We start from the raw sequence: 22,500 nt of genomic DNA, 5'->3' as shown, positions 1-22,500 counted from the left end.
TGTTTGTACTCATGATGTGTCTTTCCCACACATTCGCACAAACCATGATAGTATCTTGAAGCTGGATTGTCAACCACAAAAAGTTACTTACTGGTACTTTGTCAGTTTAAACCATTATATTATACACAGCTTAATACAAATGAAAGTTAGAAAGATCATCGCAGTTAGATATTAAGCAACTTAAGAAGTTGTAAAGTAAGCCCAAAAAATCCAAACTTGAATGGGATGCAATCTCATTACCCAAGCAATCATCATGCTGCACCTGCTCTACCTAATGAGCTATCAAACCCATTGGGAGCTGGTCAATTGCGAGGTCAAGTTTATCCTGTATGAGTTAAACTAACAGTCAGGGAGCAAGTGTAATTCAGTGGGAATCTTATGAAGAAGCAAGGAATCACCCTCAGTGTTCGGTGGACCCTACTGAGTAAGAAAAATGTTGTCCCCAATTTTGTAATTTGCTCCAACCATTTTTAGGGAGGGTGTAGATAAGTGGTATGATGAATCAGCATGAAAACGAGGCTAGAATACCAATACCAGGATTTGTATCTCTTGTCCAAACTTAGTCAGAACGTGGTATACAATGTCTGTGACATATTTACAAGGAGTTACCATGACAATCATTGGTCACATGACTTAAACCTGGACACAAGGCATGCTTGAGAAATCCTGCATTCTTTGGGCATATTTTAGTTGTTTCCAGGGACCGTCATAATGCATCCCTGGACGCAGGGCGCTTGCTCAAAGAACTACAGGTAAATACATTTGACAAACAAAGTAAAACTGCACAGCGAAAAGGTCAGAAGAACCACCACTGGATTTAGCAGAGTAGGCAACTGGAAATCACGACAAGCATGCCTGTCCACCATTTTGATTTCTCTCTCCATTGACTTGGGGCAGGTGTGACCGCACAAAAGCTGACAAAACAATTTCATAGTATGGCATTAAACCATGGAAAGTGGGGAGGACATGACCAGTTGGGACAAATGGTTAAAAGAGTTTCCAATGGCTGCATACGAGAGGTGACAAAGGAGACTTGTCAATGCTTTGCAAAAATTGTGGAAAGGCCAGAAAGAAAAACGCTTTCACTGTTGGATGCAAAAATCTCCAAACGAAATCTTTAAATAGCAGGTTCCTTGCAGGAACTTCAGCGTTATCAATGACACTGCTCTGTCAATCTTTGATTGACCATACCGAGAACTGAAGCCATAATACATGTATGTGTTAAGTAAAACAACAATAAGACAAGTTAACATTGAGGTCAAAATATTTTATTTGCAGGGTCAGGGCAGGAGCAGCCTTATGGCACTGGCAGCGGTTCGTGGAGCATCATTGTTTAGAGCAACCACATTTAACTAACTGCATGATTGGTTTGTCATGGCAGGCATCGACTGATTGTTTTCCTTTTTCCATCCGTAGTTCTCTGGTGATGGCAATGTGGGGTTTGATATTCTGTCGTTGTTCCAAGTGTGATCGCATAATGGCCTCATGCAATGCGCCTTGCGTTGGACAAAGATTCTCTGATTGGGCTCGCTTCTTAATAAATACCATCTCGGCTCTGCTACTTTGCTAATCTTGGTATTTGGCTTGTAAAGTCGACAGACGAAAACTTCTGAATTAGGATATTCTGTTGATCCTAGCTGTAAATATGCCATCAGGAGATCTTCATCAGCATCAACGAATGGCTTCCAGCATGCAGTCAGGGTGGCTTAGTGGCCATCAACCGTGCCTCCCACCTCTGTAACCCAGGTTCAACTCTGGCTCAGGTCGTATGTCGGCTGAGTTTCGGTCGATCTCAATCTGACTCCGAGGTTTTTCTCCGGGTAGTCCGGTTTTCCTACCTCCTCAAAATCGGCTCCTGGCCTATTCCATCAGGCTGTGGACTGTGCTCCAAGGTCATTCATGGGTCGTGTTCAGGGGCAGAGTGCCTAACCAGCAGCACAGCTCCTTCAGTCCGACCTCGTTGAGCTGCGCCCTTAGTAATTCAGTCTCCGACTGCGAGAAAGGGTGATTAGCAGGTCAGATATTGCAATCTTGCCTTTCCCAGAAAAAAAGAATGTCAGTATTATCAGCACCACTGAAGGCGTGGAATGAAGGGAGGGCTACTCCTTTAGTAGGACCCAGTGCCTGAAATTTTCGCTTGAGATCTATGTTTTGTGTCTTTGCCCTGTCCCACCTATTCTGGCACAGATCTGGGTATCTTCTGATGGAGAGAATAAAGACATCTGTATCAGGAGAATAGATGTTAAGCTCCTTTACATATACGTGCAATATCATTTTGGTGTCAGCTTCTTCTTGGTCACTTTGAGGATGTTTTGTAAGTAGATTGGTTGCTGCACATTCACAAGCCCACGAGACAACAAAGCACCATCCATTCCTTTGCAATCTTGCCTTTCCCAGAAAAAAAGAATGTCAGTATTATCAGCACCACTGAAGGCGTGGAATGAAGGGAGGGCTACTCCTTTAGTAGGACCCAGTGCCTGAAATTTTCGCTTGAGATCTATTTTTTGTCTTTGCCCTGTCCCACCTATTCTGGCATAGATCTGAGTATCTTCTGATGGAGAGAATAAAGACATCTGTATCTCCCAAAGACTTTTTGACAGATACCCTGTTAAATCATGTTTTGTCTTGGAATGTGAGAGAAGTCGCTTCATCCTGATGTTGCCAATGTGCGTCAAATCGGTTACATGATAATATACTGGATCTTCCATTTCTTGTCTTTGAGTTCTTGTGCCTCGTTTTAAGGACTTTGGCAAATCATAGCTGTCAACGATCAAACGCAACTAGTCACTTGGGCTGTACATGTTGAATACATGGTTGTTAAAATGTTCAGCAAGTTGGTTGCATGTGACTATCTCAGGTGGTTTGTTACGGAATTGGAGCTCGACTATTCCATCAATAACTGCAACTGTCTATCTGCAAGTCGCCAGGTGCAACTGCTGCATGTGGTAGCTTGCAAAAGAAGGTCTATATGACGGAGTGAGGGGTTAGCCAAGTATTTTCATTTAAAGTGCTTTTAAATGAGCAGTGTGACATTGACAATAACAGTCTTTATTAAATACCAATAATGCATCAGCCGTGCCTTAGCCTTAATGGATATGAAATACGTGAAACAATATAAGATAAAGAATAACTACTAACTACTAAAAATAAACTTAATGCTAAAAAGACATCTGTTTACAAGAGTGGATTTAAAACGCGAAGTATGAACTCTAGGTAAGATGTCATCATGGCCCCTGCTGCGTAATTGCCTAGTACGTCTCGGTGGTAAGAGATCATCAAGTGCAGTGGTGTTAGATGTGATCTTATGCCATAATTTGCTGTCTCTGGTGGTTAAAATATCACAACAGTATCCAGACTTAAAATCCCTAGCAAACAGTTGGTCCACAGACTGTATGTTCTTTAGATATTTGTCATAATAACAGCAACCCCACACCTCAATAGCATATGTGAAGACTGAGTTAATTAAACTTTGGAGGAACAGATCTAATTGCTCCTTAGGGTAGCCATAAAATTTACAAACGACTGCTGGCTTTACTAAGCACATGATCAATATGTGTCCCAGTTCATAGGGTCAGCCTCAAATGTAACACTGAGCAACTTGAGCTGGGTTTTACGCTCTACAGTAGCAAGAGGAGGTGGTGGGACTTTCTGACGTCTACTTTTTAGTAACATTTCCCATGTTTTACTCAGGTTGAGTGCCATTCGATTCTTTTCAGCCCACTTCATTATAGAATTGACTTCAAGCTCAGCTATCTTGCTATCTTGCTACAGAGATCTTGGTACAACTGTGAATTTGTATTAGCTAATGGCTTCCTTGATACCTATTTTAGGAAGAATTCTGCTGACCATCATCATGCAGGTGAAGACCTACAACTTTATCTTGAAGAAGAACTTTTGCCTTTTTACCACTATTCTGCCATATGGTCCAGCATGTTTTCATACTGGGCCATATGGCTGTAATTACATTTACTTTGTCCGATTGAATGCACTCTTGTGTAAACTCCATCATCTTCTTTCCAATATCGCTTTGCTTGCACAGGTCTTGCTTAATCTTACCCATCATAACCACTTTCGTCACCAAGTTGAACAGGTCAGTACGTCAGTGGAGGGATTCATGAATCTTTTTATGGTTGACTTCAGTTGATGGATAGGTCACATACATTGTACACCAAATTCTGACGAAGTTTGGACAAGACATATTCAAATTAAGTCGACAAATTGTGGAATTTATATTTCAGCCTCATTTTCATGCTGATTACCCATATCACTTATTTACCCCCTCCCTTAAAACCGTTGGAGCCATTTACAAAATTGGTGACAACAATTTTCTTATTCAGCAGGGTCCACTGAACACTTTGACAGTGTTTGCTGGCTTTTTTTTCATAAAATTCCCACAGGACTACGTTATTTTAGTGACACTTGCTCCCTGACTAAGAAAAGATCTTTTTAGAATATAGGAAGTTTCATCACTTTGAACTGCAGTTAGTTAAGCAACCTAAGCAGTTACAAAGAAACCAAAGCCCAAAAAACAAGCTTGGACACAATTCAAGCCCATGACTGTGCAATAACTATTGTGCACTTATACTTAATTTTAACTAAGGGTTATCCTTTTCAACATGCAAACTGTGACCATGAAAAGGTTTGTGTAGAAATAGTTCATGATTATGCCACTTGTCAGCTCATTTTGGTCTAAAAACATAATCATGGCTGGGTTGAGGACACTCTACCAATAGGCCTAGAGTATCAGTTTAGTCTGGCCGTTGGCTGTTGAAATTTCAGCTGCGACATAATTAACAGTTAGCTTACAGTAAACTAGCTGTTGTTCATTTCCACTCCTTTCTCAGCAACATATTTTTAAAAATGTTCACTCACCAAACACTAATTTTCAACCAGTAGGACATGCATGGTTTCAAGCCAGTAAACAGCTCTTTCTGCTTGTGGAATTCTTGACGCCTGTCATGTCAGAAATTTACAAATGATTTGTTTTAGCAAACTCTCAAAATCCGCATATTTCAACCTTTAAATGTTCCTGACTTCTGAATTATCTGGACGCTTAAAGTGTTGCCCTTTTTCTTTCATGAGTACCAGTTAATAAAGATGAAGATCTATGGGAACAATTTTGTTCTTTACTTAACCCATTGACCCCTGAGAGTGACACTTAATAGATTTTACTCTGCCTGATGCCAGACGATTTTACTGGTCAATGGGGGATGTCCTAGGGCGTTTGAGGTGTGAATGGGTTAATAATTATTTATACATTTTTTTATTATCTTCACTCTAAATTACACTGACTATTTAACCCAAACCCCAAAAATCTGAATTCTTAAAATGGTTATGTGCATCTTGCAATGCTAACTTTTATTCTGTGCAAAGATTGTTTTAAGTGTATACAATCCTCTTTTGAACTTGGAAGAAAAGGGGTTGATACCAGTCTGTAAGACATTTATTGTAGAGGAAGAAGATTGCACATTTGTGGGTAAAAATGTATTTTCTGATGTTCTAATTAAAACATCAGAAAATTGCTCGTTTGCCAATAATGTAGCTACATGTAGGAAAATACAAGGAAAGCTAACTAAAAAACAAAAGGAGTTCTTAGCATTACGGAAGATTAAAAACAAACTATTATTGTCTTTAAGCAATCTAGATTAGAAATTGAGTGGTCTGTGCAATGTGTGTGTTGATTCTTAGCAAACTTTCTTCAAATTAAAAAATACAATACCATTTTTCTGTGGCTGTGTAAACATCACCAACAGTGTTAAGTTTGGTCAATTTATGAACAGGTTTTTTAGGTTTTGTTTTCTTGAATTTTTTTCTTTTGTCATCCCAAACAAAGACCTCCTCTGCATCATCAAGCGCTTCATCAAAGTCACTATCACTCTCTTCTATCTCCTCGATTTCCACATCACCACTCTCGTCTGAGCTGATAAGTTCAAAGTCGACATCACTTGTATCTGACTCATCCTTTCCTCCAGGCTTAAAAAATGAATATAAAAGGGTTAAACTAACTAACAACATTAAAATCAGTAATCTAGTCAAGTAGAAAAGGAAAGGCACATTATAAATGCACATGTACCGCCAACTGTTGTATTTCAAAATTTTCCTCTGGTTTGAATTTTTTTGAAATGATTTAATTTTTTAACACCACCCATTTCTTTGGACATCTGTCTATAATTAATTAGAACTCTTTATGTAGTATGTATGAAATAAACTAGAGAAATCATTTTAAGATTATGATGATAGATTGTTGTCTCTGATGCTACCAAAGACAATTGCAATTGAACAGTAAATTCTAGTGATTAAGGTTAAATTGCTCAGCACTATGAGTAGGGTGAAGTTCTTATTTGGAATGGTTAGGTTTCATGTAAGGTGAGGGACACTGCATGCATTCTAATAATTAGGGTTACATCGACATTTATACAATGTGTAACTTGAAACATCCTGAATAAAGACATTTTGCATGAACTGCATATGCATCAGCTACAACCACAGCAAGTAACATAGCAACTTCATTGTCCTTTTCAACATAACCCGTGACAAAATATAATTCTACTCGTTTGATATAATTAATTTAATTTAAGAGCTTATAAGGCGCAAATATCTATATAAATATATTCAAATGCGCCATCCTAGTAGTAATAATAATAATGACTAATAATAATAATAATAATAATAATAATAATATGATGATATATAGAATAAAAAACTTATGGCTAAAATTAAAAAATAGTCTAAGCTAAAAATGCCTTTTCAAAACGTGAGTCTTCAACTTTCCCTTAAAAGTGTCAATAGAAGTGGATTCCCTGATAAGTCTCGGCAGAGCATTCCATAACTTAGGCGCGGCGAACACAAAGGCCCTTTCACCGAGAGTAGCCTTGGGCTTAATATTCAGATAACTAAGCAAGGTACTGTAGTTAGAACTTCTTAAGTTATATTTAGACACAGGCTTAACAATAATTTAAAAACTTCAATACGAAGGTGCTAGGCCCCTAAAAATCTTAAAAACAATCAACAGAATTTTAAATTCAATTCTAAACTTTACAAGCAACCAATGTACGTCCACTAATAAAGGAGTAAAAGGTAAAGGTAAAGTCTCTGCTTACGAGCCAGAAGGCTCATCAGGCCGGTGCTTATCTCCGGTTTCTGTAGCATGAAGCGACTAGGAGTATTTATACTCCCCCCTGGATGGGATGCTAGTCCATCGCAGGATTAACCCCAGCATTACGCCGGTATCCATTTATACACCTGGGTGGAGAGAGGCACCGTGAGAGTAAAGTGTCTTGCCCAAGAACACAACACAATGTCCCTGGCCAGGCCCCGAACCCAGACCACTCGATCCGGTGTCGAGCACACTAACCACGAGGCCACCACGCCTCCCACAAAGGAGGAGTAATGTGACAATATTTACTTTCATTACATATCAATCTAACACACATGTTCTGCACACGTTGTAGCTTGTTGAGTTGATACTCTGGCAGACCATATAAAAGGCTGTTACAGTAATCGATTCTACTTGAAATAAAAGCATGAACCAAAGTCTTAGTGTTGTCTTTAGATAGATACTTTCTTATGTGTCTCAGATTATACAAATAATAAAAGGCAGAGTTACATGTTTTTAAACTATGGATTGCCATCGTCATCTTCGAGTCAAACCATGAGCCCAAACTGCTTGCAGACGACGCAGGAGTGATAACTGCAGCCCCGTCACGAAGGTATTGATGGACACTTTAGCTAGTTGCTGCGATGTGCCAATGATTATGAATTCAGTTTTATCATTGTTAAGTTTCAATTTGTCGTTCAGCATCCAGTCTCGAATGTCCTCAATACACCTTTCAACCTTAGCCAAGGCGGCCTCTTGATTTGCAATATTATTAGGACAAAAGGATAAATAAAGTTGGCTATCGTCAGCATAGCAATGGATCTCTAAATTATGTTTATCTACAATTTCAAATATGTTGCTAGCATAGACAACAAGCTTATAGCTTGCAGTATCTCCTTTTCCATTCACATACTCTCCCACTTGGCCTACAAGCACCATCCTGGTCACCAGAATTGAACTATTTCAGGGCTGAAAACTGTAAACAACTAAAAGCCTGCCCTTTCTAAAACCTAGGTGTCAATGTGCAGGCCCCAAAGTAAGAGGCTCGGAAGCTAATACATTACAGAAAGAAAAGATGGCTTTTTTTTTCTCATTCTTTTTCAGACCCCCTAAAAAACCAACCTCTGTTTTTTAACTACACCCAAAAAAAGGAAAATTCCTTTTTAGACAGGTGATAAAAAACAGTTAAAAAGAATAAACTGGTTTGAAAAATTCAAACCAGAGGAAAACACTTTAACTACAACATAACCACACACACTCCTAATAAATCCCCCTATTTTTATTTAAAAAGTGTATTTTGAATTACCTCAAGCACATTGGTTTCACATTGCAGGAGATTTCCCCCTTGATACACTATACCTAATCACTTTTCCCCATTACAAATATGACACTGGGTTTGTCCTTTTACATTAAGGCTGTTGTTATGGGCCGGAACACTAGGATATTAGTTTTGCAGTACTAAGTGCATGCTTTAGTTTTTCAGCATTTGCTGATATTGCTCTAAAATGTACAGAAAAATAATAAGGGCTCTACGATTTTAAAACCCTAACCCTATCTTCATTCCTGCACTGTCAATGTGCAAGTGGATATTTCACAACAAAAATTCTTTCAAATCAAATCACCACTTGCACCAGGTATTTCCACAACACATTGATCCTTAAAATGTAGATACAATGTACCTATATTTAATTAAGTTAGCTTTAATGTTTAGACCTCTTAGAAATACAACACTTAAGGTCCTTACAGTGTATCCCACATGCCAATGTTTAACATGATTTCGTGCACAAAACTGACCACCAAACATTTTGCTGCAAGCCAGACACTTGTATGAGATTGCCTTGTCACAGCTTTGTAAGTGTTCCTTAACACTAGCTACAGACATGAATGTTTCCTGGCAACCCTGCAAATAGATCACAGACAACATTATTTCCAATTCAGGTATATAAACAGAAGATGGAGAATTTTGCCTAAAGAGCAAAGTCAATTTTTAGGAAGTAAATCATTCACAGCGGTTAATTTTATCCTAAATTACATTATTTTACATGTTGCTTTGCAGTCACGTAACCAAATCCCACCAGAGTAAATGTGGCTTCTATACAAGTTATTTTCTTGATTAAACTTGAGTGAAATTTATTTATAACAACTTCATATGAACAAAAAAAGTTTAAAAATGCAAATAGGGTGCCAACAGGGAAGAACTTTACATAATCGTCTTGATTTACCGCTTTTACTTTGTGTAGACGACACACATAACGTAACAAAAGCTTTAGGGGTCTTTAGGGATATGGAATTCTGATTAGGTATTGTTTCACGATTTTTGTTCTATTGTTTTACGTCATGTGTGTCTTCTACATGAAGTAAAAGCCTGATTTACATTACAACAGCCCCTGATATACTTTAAAACTTGTACCAGACTTAAGAAATTACGACGGGTTTTCAGATCCATCCATCCAAGCTTAGACAGTCTTTCATCATAAGCAATGTCCTGCCAAGAATCACCTAGAAGCATTTCGTTGAATAATTTATGTTCTAATTTATCTGAAAAGTATTGTTGATGGGATTCCAAGCAGGGCACGCATATATATATTCAATCATTGGACAACACACAGATATATACCCAATTTTTATGGCTTCGGAACATCCGCCAAAAGTGCATTTAAACAAACCCAAAACATGATTTCCTTTTGCAGCAATTGATGGGTTTTCCATGAAAGGTCACTAGAAAGAGTGACACCAAGATGTTTGTACGTAGAGATTTTCTTCAACAGAATTGAGTTGAGTTATAAGAACAATCAGTTGCTGCCCTGTAATTCTCATTAATTCGCACTTGTCAACGTTCGAATTCAGAGACCACAAATTGCACCAGTCACTCATTTGACGTAAGCCTTGTTGAATGGGAGCAACAAATGTCAATAGAACCAGAGTTATATAGCAACGTGTCATCAGCAAAGTTAGCATTTCAATTGAGCAGGATAAAGTATTCGGTATATCATTTACGTATACCACCAACAGGAGACTCCTTAAAATAGAGCCCTGTGGCACACCTGAGGTGATATTTCCCCAGTCAGAGAAAGCACCATCAATGACCACTCTCTGCTTTCGATCATGAAGAAAATCTCTCAGCCAAAGGAAGATATTACCCTTAATTACAAAATATTGTAGCTTTGCCAACAGATGTTTCTCAGAAGCAAAATCCAAGAAGACTATGTCACTTAGTTTGCTACAGTCTAAAGCCGAGGCCCATGAGTGAAAGAAAATTAGCTGTGAGGTGATCTGGTGATCCCTAAACAAATTCCTTGAATTATTGTTAAGAACAATATATGACTGGCAACCAGCTTCTCTAAAATTTTAACCAAGAGACAGGTAAGCTAAACAGGCCTATAATCACACACAAGTTCCTTGCTGCCTTTCTTAAATATCAGTGAGATGTTTGCATTTTTCCATTCGCTAGGGAGCTTTCCCAATGCAAGTGAACAGGTTAATAACCGAGTAATAGCTGGAACAATTGAGGAGGATGCTTCACAAAGCAAGCAAGCTGTTACCCCATGAGGACCACATGCCTTGTTGGTATTTAAATGGAGCAAAATCTTCATAACATCTGACTCCTGGTAAATAAAATCGCCAATAACATCTTCACTAAGCGTGGTATAAACTTCAGTACTCAGTGGAGCGGTATCAGACTCATTGAATAAAGAAAGAAAGAATTTGTTGAATAATTGAGCTTTGTCAGCTGCATAACACAACATGAACTTTATCTATACTGTACTTGAATTTCAGAAAAGACTGAAAGGCTAATATCTTTCAGAAAAAATAAAAATAAATAACTAAATATATTTTAAAAAATTTATGAAACACTACATTTCGCTTTGGATTCAAAACTCAAAGGCTCTCAAATGTCTTTTGCGTGGTTTTAGCCAGAGCAGTGCATGTCTCAATCCGTTCCAGAGGACAGTCTTACAAAACAGTCTTCGGATGTCTTACCTTGTATACTGAATCCTTGCCGGGTTTAAAAGTAATAAGCTTGTTTCAAGCATTTTCTTCTTTCATATCGACTGTAAGCATCCGCCTTAGTGGTTCGTATTTAAGGCGAGTGGCCTTGTAGAGCCAAGAAACGACCAAAGAAAAATTGTGTAAAGAGCTGCGTTGCTTTTAACGTGAACTAAACAGTAAAAGCTAGGAACCTTTGAAGTAAATCTAGGTGAGTCTTGTAGAACTGTTATGCAAACGAACAAGAGTTTGTTGTAGAGCTTACACATTGAACAGAGCGATTTTTCGCACGAAAATCGAAGTCAATTTTCGATCCGAGGGAATTTTCGTTCGAAAATTCGCGTAGTTGGAAACAATAAGCCTTGCGAATTATCATGACTTTTCGTTGAAAATTCACTTCCATCGAAAATTCGATATTTTTTCGTCGAAAAGCCAGGAAAAGCTGCGAATTTCGGCGAAATACTGTTGCATTACTTTTGTACAATACTGTACATAACAGCACACTTGGTAAAATATTTTGAAATTTAGCTAGATCACTGCTTGACAGCCAATCGAAAGATGCAATTGTTGTCGCAGTCCATTATTCATCGATTAGAAGATTCCAGATGTTCATTTTTCACCACTTGTATTGTTTATCAAATTGACCTTACATTCTTGAGCTCCACAAGGGTTTAAAGATCCAAGAAAAAACACCATTCAAGTTGCATTGACTTGCTGCTATTGCAGGTCAACTTAACATTCTATTTTGTCCACCGGATAAAATCGATGCATTTGTACTACCTCCTGCAACTTACCAAAGATAAGCACAGAAGACTCTAGGCACAAAGACAATACTAAGAAGGGGAGCATCCACCGGATAAAACCTGTGCAATTCTACTACCCCCAAAAAATCTACCAAAAATTCACACAGAAGACTCCAGGCACAAAGAAAATACACTTTATTCCAAAATGGCCGCCATTTTAGTCTTCTTTTGTTTTCATGCAAATTCGCCCTTACGGCCTTTTTCAAGGTAAAATATTCTTTTGAATTTCACATTTGAAAGCAAGGCCATAAGGGCCAATTTGCATGGAAACAAAAGAATACTAAGATGGGGGCCATTTTAGAATAAGGTGTATCCTTAGCAAGAAAGTGACAGGAAAGACCCTAACTTTTCCGATTTCAGACACCAGAAAAAAAAGCAGACAAATGCTACTCATTTTTCAACTGGATTGCCATATGGCAACTGACCCAGCATTAATTAGTCTACATTAACATTAGAAAAGCATTAAACCAGGACCACCCACAGCCTTACTTCCATTCTAAGGCCAGACTGCAGGTAACTTAGCTACAGCTGTACAATGGTCTTTTAGTGGCTGAAACTCAATAGAAGTAGACTAACTTTGCAAGGACACACAATTTTCTTGCTTAACTTCAGGTCCTCATGCCATCTGTCCTCTAATCCCTTGTTAATGACTCTGCCTGGTGTTGTGATAAGCAGTTGATCCAATACACTAGTTTTAATCTCTGACTTCTTTTTGACTGGTTTGCCCTCAGATGGTTGCATGTTATCACTGGTGTGAGCTGCAGCAAGGTGATGAACTCTTGACAATGCTCTGAAAGGAACAAGATGACTTTAAGTGTTTACTCGGAATACCTAATGTTGCCCAGAAGTAGGGTGATACGTTTTGGAAGGGTTAGAAGGAAACTATACTAGATGGATTGACCAAATGGATGCTTTTTTCAATTCAAATTTACTAAGTAGGGATATAAAGAAGTAAAACAGTATTTCTGACAATGAAGCGAAGCATAATGGGCGGAAATAGTCATTTTGCCGGCATGGACAGGAGAATTGGTGCCGTGCGAGAGGTTATGGGAATGATCGTCAGATATAAATAGTGGGGCGTTACGATTTGAAAACTATTCTAGGTCAGCAACATTTCAGCCCCCAAGTATCAAAGTGTTTTGTTAGTTTGCATGATTCGTTTTCATGACTCAGCCCCCAGAGTATGCGGCACTTCATTTGGTGGGGGTATATGTTCCCTTTTTTCCACAAAGTGTTTTTGCATTTTCAAATCCAGCGGTGTTGCGCTAATTTTTTTGTGAATTAGCCACTATCAAAAATACCGTAACACCCTTTGTTTGCCCTCAAAAATTTTTTTGATTTTTTCATGGGCCTTACAATCATGGTCCCAACAAAAACTGGAAACAATGCTTATGCAATTTTTTTGAGGGCAAACAAAGAGTATGACAAAGAGTATGATAGAGTTTTGATAGTGACTAATTGGTTTGGGTTTGGAGACACATGTCTGTATTATGAGAAATGGCGCACTCTATTTATGTTATAAGTCATCCTTGAATAAACTGGCATATGAGGTCTTTGCTGACCTTTAGGCCCCTATCTCTATACTGTTGTATGCTTCTCATTGGTACCGTAAGCAAAATTATTTCTGTAGCGAATTGAAGTCTGGATAGCTCATTCATAACAATGGATAACATATCGGTGAACATCCCATAGTGTTTACAAATAAATTCAATGGGTGATCAAGCTACAGGGGAAGTTTAATTTCATACAGGTTGACAGAGGGCAAATAACGTGAACCCACCATCTGCGAGACTAAGGTCATCTCGAAAATGCCAGTATTCCTGGTGGAACATATCGGTGAACATCCCATAGTGTTTACAAATAAAATCAATGGGTGATCATGCCACAGGCGAAGTTTGATTTCATACAGGTTGTTGGAGGGGAAATAACGTGAACCCACCAGATGAGGCGTGACATCAAAATAAAACCATTGAGGCAAAGGAGAGTGAAACACAAGTGTGGCAAGGGAGATATTTACTAACTGGGTATTATATACAACACTGAAATCCAATGGCAAATTTTTTATGGATTTAACAAACACTGAAGGAATCAAACGCCTTGAATGCATCACAGTGTTTACTCAAGTTGCATCTAAGTTGTCTAGCAATTTACATTTATTTTGTACTCAACTCTGCAAAGGTAAAAAAAATTGGAAATGTGACAGTGAAGAATTATTTGAATGAAACCTTCAGCTCTTCCTAAAAACTGTGTATCAATATTTATTTACTTTTGCATCAATATTTTTTTTGCATAACACAAGTTAACAAAATCTGTACATTGTTTAGTTCGCATTTTTGAGCGTTAAAATAGAATTTTCGGTCCTATGCTTCTGTAAACAAAGTGGTATGTGTTTTAGGTCACCCATCCAGATACTAACCCAACTGGACAGGGCTTAACTTAAGTGAACTTTTGTATTACAAAGCTTTCAGACGCTCAGACTGCACACTTAAACTTGTGGTGAAAAGAAATTGTGAGGGAACTCGAAAGTGATCAACATGTCAGCCTAGAAGCCAATGTTTCTCAATTCCCTTTTATTTTCTTCAATCTTTCTGGGTTTAGTACTTTGCTGGTAACCAAATGTCTTCTCCGGGGGCTATTTACCAAAGACTTCTACCATGGCACTACATTGAGATACAATACCAAAACAATATCGTGTACTATTAGAGCTACATATTACGCAAAGACAACACACAGCTCAGTCGACAATATGGAATAAAGTGCTGTGTTACTGCACTATCACACGTACGCAATGCGTGCCTAAGATGACAGGAATTTTTTCTTTGTGACAAATGATTAATAGGCTCGTATCCAGGTTTTTAACCTCAGAAAAAGATCTGTTCCGTCATATGAATGTGTAAGCCAAAGGGCCTCTGCTGGCATGACTTCTGGGTGACCCCTTAAATGGTCTTAATGACCCCCGACTTGAAAAAATTGCCTGGAACGCTGCAGTCTAATACCACCCAACTCAGTCCCTTCTGTTTTTGAGTAACACGTACCACAGGCAACCCAGTGTACGCTCATGAAGCGTTTTGTTTAAAATCAGATGCCAAACAGAAATGTTTCCTTTTTTTTAACAGGTCATTTTCTATCTGTTCAGAGAGAGGAGCTGATGAAAGGTGCCTCTATCTACCATACTTGGCCTAGGAGTTAACCCTTTCCCAAGCAGATTTATTTTAGAGAACGCTTCCCTGGGGAGATTCAACAGGCCCACTGTTGTAAAAGCCAATCAAAACAAAGTTATCTCATCGTCAAGGGAAATATGATACTTTTCTCACTAAAACCTGTTCCTAAAAATAAATTTACTGGGGAAAGGGTTGACTCAAGGAAATAGTGGAGATCGAGGCTCCCCTTGATGAGCTCCTGACGGAGATTCACAGTAGACTTTTACGGCATTTAATTTAATGAGCGAGTAGTGAAATACAATCACTTTAAACTGAAGAACATTGGTTTTGATGCACATAAATTCCCCATGCTGTGTTAGTTACTTTTAAGTCCTCAAATAAGCGCCACATTGGGGCCGCAGAACTTATTCGGGTGCAGCGCTTTTTTTTTGTCTTAAATGCAATTTGGTTATTCGAGGGTGGCGCTTATCTGAGTATATACCGTAGGTCCAGCGACTTGTTCCAATTATTACTGCAATTAATGCTCGGTTGTGAAGTAAAAGACAACAGACAAACAAAGTGCCTGTAAATGAGGGAGCAAGGAACGTACTGGCAAGGCATATAATTCCAACCACCCATATGGATCCCTGAATGAGGGGCCTCAGCACCTAGCAGAGGGGATGCCTCATGCCAGGCGTTACTAAACTGTAAAATAGCAAAACAAAATACCATGTATGACCTCACAATATATGAATACTAACAAAGATTAGATTTGAGATTAAGGGTGTGTTTTATTGACCCTATTCCAGAATAAGAATATGTGAAGTTTGTTTGTTTGTTTGTTATTTATTTATTTATTTGTCTGATGTGGACCTGCTATACCCACCCACCCATACATGTATACTCACAGAGGACAGCCACAACACCGGGAACTTCATCCCCTACTCTTCTCGAATAGTGTGTGGGTTCTTAGGAACTTATGAAGATGGAAGATATTTGTGAGACGGGGCCTACGGTTTCTAGTCCTTATCCGAGAAGACTTGAAAGTCTAACCATTTGCGGATGTAATTACAAAGGCAGCACTTTCTGCTCGGTTATTTAAAGACCATGAGTGTTGGTCCGGCCGGATCGAGTCAAACTCACGACCTCCCGCATGGCAGCCCGGTGCTCGACCAACTGAACCACCGGTGATAATTTAATATGGTTTGTCCAGCGTTTTGAAGCACCAAGGATATAAGTATATATATTAAAAATAACATTGTTAAGTGTTTGACAATGTTAATATGAATCTCTGTAAAAAGGATGGATTTCTAACTTCTACTCCATGTGTTCCTATTCCAGAATATGGTCAATCAAACACACCCTAAATATAATTTTAGGCCTAAGGCTAGCCTAAGAAGGCAGATGTATTTCTGGCTGTCATTTCTCTCCCCCAAGAAATAGTGTCTGCGAACACGAGCGGCTAAACGATTTCTGTGCAATAAAATTCTTAGTCAATCAGCTACATGTAGTCTCATAAATCTCCAGAACTAACACGCATGGAACACGCAAAGTACTTGTGCATACATCAGCCAAAGGCTGATGTGGACCTGCTGTATACTAATTACTAATTTAAAATTCACTTGATAAAATCAATAGATAATAATGTAATGATTTGAAATAAAACGAATAGAAAGTTAAGTGAAATGCTAGAGGCTAAAGTATAAATACAAGTCCTAAGACTAATCAGAAAGTTAAAAGATCTAACCTGATCACAGGAAATTGTATAAACTTGAAGCCAAAAATAAATATACATAAGATCTTTATGTGCAATTGTTGGTGCCTTAAAAGAGAAATTTATATCTTTAGAAAATCGCCTCAACATTTGTTTAAAACTGTCCTTATTAATACTTTGATTAAACTTAACAATGTGATTGAGAAGGTTCCAGATGACGGGACCCCTATATTGGACTGTTTCTTTACCAATTTTATACTAAGGTTCTGGAATCTTGAATTGGATGCCATTACGAGACAATCTTGTCTGTGTCTTTACATTGAACAGGTCTTTAATAGATTCTGGTACTCTGTCTTCCTGGAGGATATCATACATTAAGAAGTAAAAGGCGCCTTGTATAAACATACAAGAACGGAAGCCAGTTCGACGTTTGAGGACTTATTCGATCATCTGCCATTTGTCCTTGCTGATGTATGACTCATGCTGCTCTTGCATGAATGGGGTTTAGAGTATCCAAAATTAATTTTGCTGAGGAACAATTGCCCCAGACCATTATACCGTAGGTCACTGCCGGAATAATAAATCTAAAGTAAATCCCTTCCAGGACAGATCTACATGTTGGCAGCTTTTTCATTCTGCTCAACGTGCCAACTTCCTTTACACAAGATTTCCTTATGTGATTAATATGCATAGTCCATGTTAATCTGTTGTCAATTACTAGGACCAGGCAAGTGGTGTGGTTCACTACGTTAACAAAATTACTTCCAAAATAAATCGGTAGAATGGGGCCAATAAAATTTGTTCTGCTAAGAACCATTACTTCCGACTTGATAGGGTGGATGCAAAGTCTGTTCTTCAAGCTCCAGAGACGTAGTTGTTCAAAGATCTTATTGAATTGTATGCAGACTTGGTCAAAATTTTTTCCTACACAATCAACTGTAGTGCCGTCGACGTACATAAACACTTCTCCCAGAGTAACGGTAGTAAGAAGGTCATTCACATAGATTGTATACAGCCGTGGCCCATGCAACGAACCCTGAGGAACCCCACACTGAACCATCTGAAGCCGATATGCAACTATTGACAGTAGTTTGTTGAGATCTGTCTTTCAAGTAGTCCATGAGCCATTCAGGAAGGTTTCCAGACATTCAAATAGCTTGAATTTTAACAGACAAAATATCATGTGATATGCTTTCAAAGGCTTTTTTAAAATTTACAAATATAGCCCTGATTATCAGACCCTTATCCAGTTTCATTTTCCATCTGTCTGTCATAGTCAGCAGCATACCTTCAGCAGAGAGACCTTTCGTGAATCCCCACTGTGATGGACTCTTCAGTGAGAACTTATTTAACTGTTCATCCAAGATATAACAAATCTGGTATTCGGTATGCGACGATTCTGTGATATTTGGAAAGCTTTCAGTAATTTCCCTGCCAATGCTTACAAAGTAGAAATTGAATAAGTTAGCATTCTGGCAGTCATCCAAAATTTCTAGGCCATTTTCATCACTGATAGGGCCAATAATAGAGTGCTTTCTTTTACCAGTTATTCTGCCAACAGTCTTCCAGAAAGTTATAGGATTATTAGCCTCAGTAAATTTCTCCCTGCAATACTGTGTTTCAGCGGAATGCAGCAAGGTAGTTACCCTGTTTCGAGCTTGTTTGTACTCTTGCCAATTATTCAGGGTTGCTAGTGTTCCGTTACAGAGCTTCAAGACTTTATATCGACTGTTCATTGCTTTGCGTATCTCGCTGTTCATCCAAGGAAGGCAACATTTTCTTACTTTTGCGAGACAAGTAGGTATGTGAGTATTCACAATGACTTTTTAAACATTGTCCCCCAAGCTCAAGCAATGTCATCCAAGTCCTCGAAAATAGAACAGCTCCACCACAGTGTGTTCTCAATGTCACATTGAAACGATTTTGGGTTATTCTTCACTTCTTTAAAGTTTCTGACTTGCTTATAATCACCGGTGGAGGGTCCATGTAAACACAGATCAAATTAATGGCAGGCTATTCAAAAATGTTGTGAGATTCTCGGTATCAAAAAATTAAGGATCACGCGATCAAGTATGGTGTGGCCCAGAAGCAACAGGATGTTTTCGTCAATAATACACGATTTGGAAACTCCTGTAGCCAGTTGCATCTGGTGTTTTTATCTGTGCAGTGCTCTTCTGAGAAAAATATTGTGATTGTGATTTACCCATTACCAGTTCTCTTTTGATTGTTTTAGAATATTCTACTGTAAAATGTCCTTTGGCCTCCTTTTCTCTGATTCTGGAAGAGACAAAGCCTTCAAGTTAGCACCTTGAGTCTCTGCTTTAGGAAGTGGTGTTGATGTAAACATTTATACATTAAGCCCCTACTGAAACTTCCAAAGGCTTCCTTAAAGACATTTTGTGGTCTTCAGGTGTGCAAAAAGCAAGTGCTAGGCTTGGTGAAGGGCTAAGAATCCCCAAAGATTTTACTAGTTGCTTTTCTGGATACTTTTACTACGGAAAGCTATTCAAGCATTAAGCATCACCAAAAGTTAAACTCAGACATTTCTTTGCCTCCAGTGCACAGCTTTGATCTTCAGCCAATCTCTTGACTCAAAAGTAATGTCACTGTTAAACTGTCTTTTAATTTATCCCTCAAGTTCGTCCACGTAGGGCATTCTTGTATTGTATCAGTCGATAAATACCACTTTGTCTGGCAGATAGCCAACAAAAAATCGACTTGAAGTATCAATGAGGAGATGCCCAAAACATTCTTACCAAATACAGCTATCTTCTCCTTTACATACATACATACATACATACATACACTTTATTTCCACTCGAATTATCAGAGTAGCTCTATTGAGCTAATATCTTCGAGAAAGAAAAATACATAAATCAGTTAAATTATAATTAAAACTACTACTACAATACAATAACTAAAACTGTAACTAAAAGTTCGTTTCCTTTGCAACCAAACATTTTGTCCGTCAAAGAATGCAATATTCACCTCTGCAGGAAATCTTAATTCTTAGGTACCGGTATGTTCATTTTAAAGGTTCACTACTGACAAAGATTACATGAATTATGTCGGGATCACCTGACTTTCTCTTCCCCTATGCAACATGATTTGCCAAAAAAAACAAAGGAAGTTATGTCACATAAAACATTTAGCAGCTTGAGTTTGCAGATGCTACGTTTCAGGGGAGAGAAATGACCACCAAAAATATGTCTGCATTCGCAGGCTGGCCTTAAGTATTATTGCTCCAAATCTCAATCTTAATCTGACTCCTACTCTTAATATCAATTGATTAGGAGCGTTTTAGGCCTAATTTTTAATCTCAACATCCAACCTTTGCCGGTATTCAATGTATGGTGGGGTCATACATGGTGCTTTGGTGTTTTGTTTTGCGGTTTCATTGTGTAGTAATGTCTGCCTCATGCCTGTATTGCAAGGTAGGCATAGTTGCTGGCATAATGTCCTGGGGCAAAGTTAACCCAGTCCAGTGAAGTAAGAATATGCCCCTCCCTGGCTTCAGTAACAGGCAGCAATTCCCTGCCCATAGTTTATTAAAGAGGACAAAATAGGTTACAAGTAGCCTGGTAAAGGTAAAGTCTGCTAAGAGCCTAGAAGGCCTATCAGGCCGGCACTTACAGTATCTGCGGTTTCTATAGCATGAAGCGACTAGGAGTATTTCTACTTGCCCCTGGATGGGATGCCAGTCCATTGCAGGGTTAACCCCAGGATTAGATTTGTGGGTACCCATTTATACACCTGGGTGGAGAGAGGCAACGTGAGAGCAAAGTGTCTTGCTCAAGAACACAACACAATGTCCCCGGCCAGGACCCGAACCCCGACCACTTGATCCAGAGTCAAGCGTCAAATAACTTATTTTGCAGCCAAAATAATTTGAACAATGTTCCTTAGGGCTTGTTGTTACCTGGAGGCTGCTTTTCTTCTTGTCCGTCCACTCTCTGTAACTTCTGATTCGTCTACTTCCTAATCAATCAAAGCACAAAGTGAACATGAAATTTGCATATTCATTCTTTGTGCAATTATCGTAACATTAACAAAATCAATACTTGGCAAAACTATAATATTACCTTATCTTTTTCTTCTGGTAGATCACTTTCCGTTGACTAAAATATAAAAACACAACGATTATTTTTCTTCTGCAATTAGAAGTGAAAATCACATGTGACTTGGAAAGAACTTCCTGCAAAACCAGTTGGGTTATACATGTAAACTGCCTTGCTACTGACCCCTTCAAAATTCACCTGAATAACAACTGAAGAGTGCAATAATTAGTGAAGCTTGAAAGGGTTTTTAGCTTACCATCATTATCATTATTAGTATGGTAAATTATTATTATTATTATTATCATCATCATCATCATTATCATCATCATCGTCATCATCATCATTACCATCATTATTTTAAACTTAAGAATTTATGGAATCCAACCTTATCTGAAAATGGCAGATTGGTCTCCCAATATATAATGTTAAACAGGTTATAGGTTTTGTGATCAAAAAATCAATTTTGGGGCCGAGGACAAACATATTTCACTTGTTCCCAAATTTTAACCTACTACAATTTTGCAAGTTTTGCAACAATAGTTTTTTTCATGTTTGTTACCTGTGCATGCTTTGCCTTCATGTGATATGCTAACCCTGCTCTTGTTGTGTATTCTTTTCCACAAAGGTCACACACAAATTTCTCCCTTTCCTCCTCTTTTACACCACATATTTTCTGATGTGCAAGATATCCTCCCGCAGTCCAATACTTTGCACCACAGCCTTTGTTTTTACAAACCAAATACTTCTTTGTTTTTAAGTCCCTCTTCAGCCTCACCAACTACACAACAATAAAATACCAGCAAACAAAATCAATGCTTGTGATACTAATTAATCACCATATTATAAATATTGGTTAGGTTTAGGGGTTAGCCCTAACCCTAACCCTAAGCTTATATATCCTTTAGTTTAATTGCATGTAATTATTGTTCAAACTACATGTAAGGGTAACATAGTTACTAAAACAAGGGAATATGACCTACAATGACCTACAATGAGCTACATTACAATTAAGCTAAAGTTTGCTAATGACCTACAATGAGAGCTCTACAATGGCAAAAAATGAGCTACAACGACCTGAAGTGATCCACAATGGCCTACAGTGATCTAGAATAGCCTTCTTAAATGGCTTACAATCAAAGAGAAAGACAAAAGAGGATCAGGGTGAAGAGTTTGGTGAGTGGAAAACATCAATTGTGCATTGTCACACAATGCTTTTAGTCCAGTGTATGACAGCCCAAATGACAACAGCAATTATGCACCTGGCCTTGAAAGCAGAAACAAACTGCAAAAAGGCCCTAGCATGGTTTTCAAATATCAAGGCTTTGCTTGGTGATGATAAAATCTTAATTAGAGCAGGAAAAAATAAAGAGAAGATTCTAAGTAAGTTATTCTTCCCACAATGTTTTATTTGGTTCAGAGTACACGATGAAAATTTTCAACTGGCTCAGCAATGAGGTTTTGATTGGTTCAAAGTGCAGAGTGGAATGTTTTTAACCTTTGTGCTGCAAACATGCTCCAGTGCCCTCAGAGCTGCAAATTATCTTTTCCTTTAGCTCATTACAGGTCATTAGCTAATTTTAGCTGTACCCCATTGTAGGTCATTATAGATCATTGTAGGCCATTGTAGGTCATTGTAGGTCATTGCAGATCATTGTAGGTCATTGTAGGTCATTCATTGTTTTAGTAACTACGGTAAGGGTAA

The 22,500-nt window shown here is 38.3% G+C and overlaps 1 protein-coding gene across 1 annotated transcript in view; it reads right to left on the bottom strand.

Moving 5' to 3' along the window:
- Positions 1 to 22,500, bottom strand: part of LOC137977397 (uncharacterized) — a 57,399-nt gene that overhangs the window by 19,277 nt on the left and 15,622 nt on the right. Inside the window, exons 6-12 of the mRNA XM_068824617.1 lie at positions 21,358 to 21,576; positions 20,823 to 20,858; positions 20,660 to 20,718; positions 12,463 to 12,676; positions 8,841 to 8,996; positions 5,720 to 5,973; positions 4,873 to 4,953 (exon numbers count right to left, since the gene is read on the bottom strand). Coding sequence (XP_068680718.1) covers positions 4,873 to 4,953; positions 5,720 to 5,973; positions 8,841 to 8,996; positions 12,463 to 12,676; positions 20,660 to 20,718; positions 20,823 to 20,858; positions 21,358 to 21,576 — 1,019 coding nt within the window. The remainder of the gene's footprint in view (positions 1 to 4,872; positions 4,954 to 5,719; positions 5,974 to 8,840; positions 8,997 to 12,462; positions 12,677 to 20,659; positions 20,719 to 20,822; positions 20,859 to 21,357; positions 21,577 to 22,500) is intronic.

Source organism: Montipora foliosa, chromosome 11 (assembly GCF_036669935.1).
Source record: "Montipora foliosa isolate CH-2021 chromosome 11, ASM3666993v2, whole genome shotgun sequence".
NCBI classification, from domain to species: Eukaryota; Metazoa; Cnidaria; class Anthozoa; order Scleractinia; family Acroporidae; genus Montipora; species Montipora foliosa.
Note: the sequence above shows the minus strand (reverse complement) of the source record. Positions and strands in the feature narration are given on the sequence as shown.